Here is a 6,554-nt window from a genome sequence, read left to right as displayed (position 1 = left end):
GTGTACACTTGGGGACAATAAATTTGACACGGCTAATTCTTACACTAGACAGTTATGTTGGCAACACAGAGAAACCTACAGCGCTACAGTCGGCACAAAGTAGTCAAAGTCCCTAGATTATACAGGTCAAGACACGCGTGGGCAAAAAAATTAGTGAAAATGCCCCAAAAGTTGTATGACAATAGATACTTTCCATTTAGAGCACAGCATGACACGGTGTAAACATTTCTGGTCTATTCCTTTGCCCGGATTGGCCGCTTACAATAGAAATGTGTACATTGTGTCACACTGTGCTCTAAATGGAAAGCACCCGGTGTGGTTCTGATTCCTGACCTGTCACAATGATTAACCTCAAAATATATACGTGCTTCTATTTATTTCGTGAATGTCAGGCCAATAAGGACGCAACTCGTTAATGCTTAACCTCAAAAAATTGCGCAAGATTGGTCAAAACTGGTTGATGCGGTAATGTAAGTTTGATATTTTTTGGGCGCATAGAACATTTTTGCCCACGTATAGTGAGAAAAACTGGAACACGCGTGTCTTGACCTGTATAATCTAGAGATCTTGAAAGTAGTAAGTATACAATCTGTCCTTAAGCTGGATTTTCACGGGCCTCGAATTGACGCGACGACAAATTGATGCGGCAGCGCCGCGCCGTCGGCGGCAAAAAAAGTCTACGGCCCTAATCATCTTACATACACATAACCTCACCTAACCTAGAATCTATGTCGGTGAACTGTAAACAGTTCTAGCATCTGAAGTATTGTTTGATGGTGAAGAAATGAGTGATCGAGCAATAAAGTGAATTAACGTCGAAATGGATTCACAAAAACGCAAGAAAAATTACTATTCAGGACATCACAATTATCAGAAGAAACGGAAACAGTATAATTTGGAGCCAGGAATCAAAGGCTTTTTTTGCACGTGTAATTTCCGAGAAAAAGACTGCGTTCGCGAAGTGTACAGTGTACTGTCAGAATATGCAGATAATCTTTATGGTATTGAACAGGTACGATGAAGTAATTTTGATAGATGACAGCTAGTATTACTATGCAGTTACATTGGGCATTTAAGCTGTGAATGAAAAAAATCAGTCTTCGCTGTAAACTCATTTCTGCACACACGCAAGAATTCTGACCGAAAAAATAGACCAAATAGTATGTGTAATCGTTCACTTAATTCAAGTTTATCTTTGTATGAAGTAGAGACTCTAAATATGTCAAACGTTTGTGTGACCCAAACTTTTCAGAAAAAATAAAGTGTTCGAACAAGCTTTTGCGAACACCAATTTTTCATGCAAGTAGAATTTTTAAAAAATTCACTCCTTCAACATTACAGACACCGGCAGCATAGTTTGTCCCTCTTGTGTGTATTGTGGTTTCGGATAGCTATAACATACTGTAATAAAGAGCAATTTGCGAATTGTCTCTAAGAAAATGAATGATTCTCCATGCGTATCGTGCAAACGTCAAGTGAAAAAAGTCTTACAGCAAAGAATAATATGCGAAAAAGCAGATATGATTTGAAATCAAGGTACTCCCGTTAAAGTCTGAAGACTGACTTTTATTACAGCCATATTAGTTGGCCAAGTAACCCACATTAAACAAGTGATCAAACATTTGATGAATATTAGATCGGCATCAGCCAAGCGTGTATAAGAGGTGTGAACTTCGTTACATTACGATCATTTATTGAAATTATAATGAACGTTTAACAGAGGTCGAACTTAATCTAACACTTGTCACTCAATTTCAAGATGCCTTAAATTCGGACTTTCCAATTTATTGCAAAAATCAAGGAGTCTTGAACATTTAACATATCTGGAGTATCCAAAATTTTCTGTGAAGGTTCACTTTGTAATGCGAGTAGATACTTTGTTGATTCAATAGTTACACAAATGACCTTCAAGTTATTAAAATGATCTCAGTACATCATCAGCATCTCATTCACACATGTCAACGTATCAGTTGGCAGATCTAGTGAGATGAAGTCATTGGTCATGTAAGATTGTATTGTTGTTAGAAAATCGGCTGTTCAGAAATGTTCAGAATAAACTGTCTTTGTTGAACTTTTGAGAATAAAAAGGGTAGCGAAGTTAAAGTTAGTAACGTTAATGTAACGAAATGTAAGAAAAATCACCATTTTCCAGTTCTAAACTGACTTTAAAGAAATTGATATATCACAATATCACAAGTGTCTTAATGCAATATTATGTTTTAGTGGATTTTACACAATCCTAGAATTGTGAAATAACGAGTATTTTTATGAATGCATCATTATGTTAACGTTATGAACTTGAACCTTATCTTTAATTCTTTGTCATACACACATCTTCTTAAAAGTGGTTCTGCGTTTAGCACACATGTTGAACTAAAAACAAGCCTAACAAGTGGCCTACGTACAGCAATGTTAGCAGTATAGAAGTTCCTAGACCGATGAGATTATTCTGTAATTTAATCCTTTATTATGTCATGGTATGGTTAAACTCATCAGCTCTTCAAACAAATTTACAGACTGAGCTTTGTACGCGAGCATCAGATGAAACAGCCTCTACTGAACAAAATGAGACAGAAAATGGTAATGAGAAAATATCACAGGAAGAGGAAGATTCAGTGGATATTTCAGAAGCATTGAAGAAAGAAGTTGCTGAACTGAAGGCAGAATCTCAAAAGCCTGTGAATTTACGTCGTTTCCAAGTAAGTGGTTTGTCATAACTAATGTAAAAGCAGATAGATTGAAAAAAAATTACTATAATAAAATAATGTAACGTAAAAAGTAAACTGCATTTTATGCATTTACAGGTTGTAGACACAGGTGTAAAAAGTGTCGTTTTTATTAGAACAACCATACCTAATCCGCTGGAATTAGTTTCTACTATCATCAAAGAATTGTATGAAACAAAAAAACAGAGAACCCGATATCTGATGCGGTTGCTGCCCGTTGAAATTGTTTGTAAGGCATACATGGATGACATAAAATTGAAGGCCAACACATTGTTTGAAAAATATTTTGCCCAAGAGCCAAAAACATTTGCCATCATATTCAAGTACGTATTTTTTACTTACAGTAGTTTTCTCATTACACGAAAATTAGTCAGTTAATGAATAAATAAATAATCACAGTGAAAAATGTAATGGTACATTTCATTTCTCTGTAAAATTTACAACAGTTGCGACATAATGGAACACCTAAATTGTCAACGTTATGGGAAATCGAATAGATTTTACTACAGAACTCACTCGTATATTATGAAATGAATGATTTATGAATGGATGGACGGACGGATGGCTGATGAGATAGGTGGATGATTGGATTGAATAAATAATAGCTTTCTTGACTGCAATAACTCTATCAATTTGCAGGTATTTTTTCACTTCGCATTACCGTAGATATATCAGGGAGATAAATTTCGTACATTCATGAATTTTACCAAGTCATTTGCAAAGAAATACCATTGCCCTCTCCAATTCGGAATCAGTGACGATTTGCTGCTATCAGTGAATAGATAAAATAGATGGTTTCACAGTAGTATTTTAAGTACTAATTTTCCCAGTGGTATACTTACATTCAGAAATCAGTAACTATTCACTGTTACCATGAATTTAGACTGATTCATATTCGCTGATAGCGAACAATGCAAGTTGAAAGAAGATAATATTTTAATTATTTAGACAATATTCCAGTTTCTTGAAATTTGAAAAGTGGGATACATTGCAAAATATATCGAAACTTGTAATTTAATCTCAAGAACGTATTCTCCTTTTCTTTTTTCAAGGAATTATCTTCAGAGCTGACAGTGTAACCGGGTAGGTAGCACAGGCTTACAATTTATCATGTAGTGTGAATGGTCATTGGGATAAGTGACGCATGGAAAGTAGAGTGGACATAACACGAATTTGTATTATTTTGATTGTCTTTTGATATCTTTGTACTTTTCAAAACATAGAGTAAAGGATAAAAATAAGAGCTCAAACGCTTATAGCTGATTTTAATTTAATTAAATTAAACTCCTTGTGTTCATATATTTGGAATGAGATTTGATCTGGCCAGATTTTGGCACCTCACCCAGTTTCAGTATAGTAAGTTCACCAGTACTTTCTTTTTGCTCTTCTAACTTAAGAACCCCATATAAATAACTTGTCTTTTTTAAAAAATACATTGCACTTCTACCATTCATTTCTATGCCTACGGATACACCATATCGTAGTTTTTCAGTATAACAAGTATGTCTATAAACACAATTGAATCCACTGTTTACATATTTAAGTTATAACATACCTATTATAATACAAGTTTTTTGCAAACGGTCTTTGAAGACCAACTGATTGGCTTCAGTCAGTTTTGCTACCTACCCCTGACACTGAGAACCCTCCTTGAGAACGTCATATCTGTTACTATGTAAAATATGTACTATCTTAACTTTGACACTCCATAGCTCAATTAATTATTTGTGTTTTGAATTGCTTCGCAAACAAAAATCTAAAAAAATTCAGAGTGGTGAATTTGTAAGGACATATTCACGAAAAAGGAAAAAGGAAAAGGGTGGGGTGATGACAGAACTAAATTTACTATTATTTGGACTACCTCGATACAGATACGTGAATTCACGCTACTTCATCAAATCATTATTTATAATAATTATTCATATCATTTACAACAATAAGCATTTACGAACGAAAGTTTAATCTTATGATTACAATTACACATGTAAGGAGTGTATCATATAATCAAAATTAAAAACATTCGCACTTATTTCTAGGTCTACAAACAGTACTGTAATGTGAGAAATTACGGCACAGATTGCAAATAGTATTCTGGTTCTAATAAAATCTGTTTGTAATCATCATATTTTCATTTTAGTCGGCACAGCAATAACAGCATCAAACGGGGTGAATTAATAGAAGATTTGGCTGACATCATCGCAAAAAAAAATCCCGGCAATAAAGCAGACCTAAAAAATCCTGAACTTGCCGTTGTTGTAGAAGTGATACGTGGAGTATGTCTGCTGTCAATAGCTCCCAGTTATTATAAATACAAGAAGTACAATTTACTGGAAATATGTGGAGTCAGGGAATCAGATAAAAAGGTTTGCATTTTACTATTCAACTAAGATAAGTTGAAAACTTATTTATTACATTCTTGAAATTCGCCAATCATTAAAATTGCATTAATAATATTTTACAAATTTTATTCCAACTCTAATAGACTGTATATTTATACAGAGTACTCGGGAGATTATTGAACTCATTGGTTAACAATCATTTGTACAAAAATTCGTGGTATTGAGTTGTGTTATTACTCCCGTATAAAGCAGTAGTTGAGACTGCAAGCTCTCTTCCCAATTTATTCTCCCAAATTATCAATATTCGGAACGGCAAACACTAACCAAGAATCTGACGAATCTAGTTACCATTTTGCCTTACTCATACTGCGAAGAAACATTGAAACTTGGCAGGTTAAGTAACCGACTGCGCATGTGGAAAATGAATACTATTGGTATCATCCTATCCTGCAAATATTTTCGTCCACAAGGCAGCCGAGCCTTACTCGAAATGGCTAGGCAGTGGCAAAAGAATATTTTCCTCTTTCAAATACTTGTTCCTGCCACCACTAATTAGATTTTTGATGTATTTTTGATTAAAGATTGAGTCGGAGATTTGTTGATTAGATACTTGAATTAGCAATATTCGTTTGAAATTTAGTCAGGGAAAAATTTTCTTATGTGAAGGAAAGTCAGGGAATGTTTCCAACTATATTCAACTAATGGTGATTTGTCAAGATATGCCATTTGAATTTTTCTTTCATGAAAGCTAATTCTTGAATCTTATAGACATGTAACACAATCAACATTTTTATAGGAGTCTGCTAACGCTGCATCACCAGAACCAATGCATTCTAAGCCAGAAGAAGAATCCACAGAAACAGAGGAGTCAAAAAGTGATAAACCAGTAGAGTTGCCAGTTGACGTCTAATGCTAAAAGAAAATCAACAAGAGGATTACTATTGCAGGATTCAATGATTTCCTATAAAATGATAATAAAAACAACCACATTCTTTATTCGAGTTTTTATGTACATCGGTAATATTTCATATACATTTATCGGTCAACAACAGTAGTAATCTACTTGCTTGAACACTTTTCGATAGAAAATTTCATTACATTGTCAACTATGTAAAATGTTATCGTTTCTTATACTTTGACCTGCTGTGATTACTTTAGAACAATTGAAAGTTATTCTAATTTTGTAATATTTATCAGGATAAATATCTATGAAGTACAGATCGCCACAGGTCAAGATAATGTAGCCACGCCAGGCAAAGTGAATTTTCCCAACGAAGGAAACTTATCATCGCAAATGTTCGTTTGCGTAAAATTTACAAGTATACTTTTTCTCTAACTGTTGTTCCCACATGCCCCAATCAGTCTAGGCTTCAAGTGAGGTGCTACAACTGCAGTACCCACCCATTACATGCGTCTTTTTCATGAATGATGTAAAAATTATGCACCCTTTGAAAATTTTGACTACTGCGCAACTTGCGGAATTATATGA

General features: G+C 34.3%; 1 protein-coding gene across 1 annotated transcript; it reads left to right on the top strand.

The window, feature by feature from the left end:
- Positions 1-543: 543 nt before the first annotated feature.
- On the top strand, positions 544-6,181 carry LOC124213984 (THUMP domain-containing protein 1 homolog). Its single transcript, XM_046615836.2, has 5 exons — positions 544-1,012; positions 2,517-2,699; positions 2,805-3,049; positions 4,864-5,089; positions 5,862-6,181. Exons 1-5 carry the CDS (start codon positions 821-823, stop codon positions 5,973-5,975), a joined length of 960 nt encoding a protein of 319 aa, XP_046471792.1. The 5' UTR covers positions 544-820; the 3' UTR covers positions 5,976-6,181.
- Positions 6,182-6,554: the final 373 nt, after the last annotated feature.

This window comes from Neodiprion pinetum, chromosome 3, assembly GCF_021155775.2.
Source record: "Neodiprion pinetum isolate iyNeoPine1 chromosome 3, iyNeoPine1.2, whole genome shotgun sequence".
NCBI classification, from domain to species: Eukaryota; Metazoa; Arthropoda; class Insecta; order Hymenoptera; family Diprionidae; genus Neodiprion; species Neodiprion pinetum.
The sequence above is the reverse complement of the archived record's forward strand: the minus strand, read 5'-3'. Positions and strand labels throughout refer to the sequence as shown.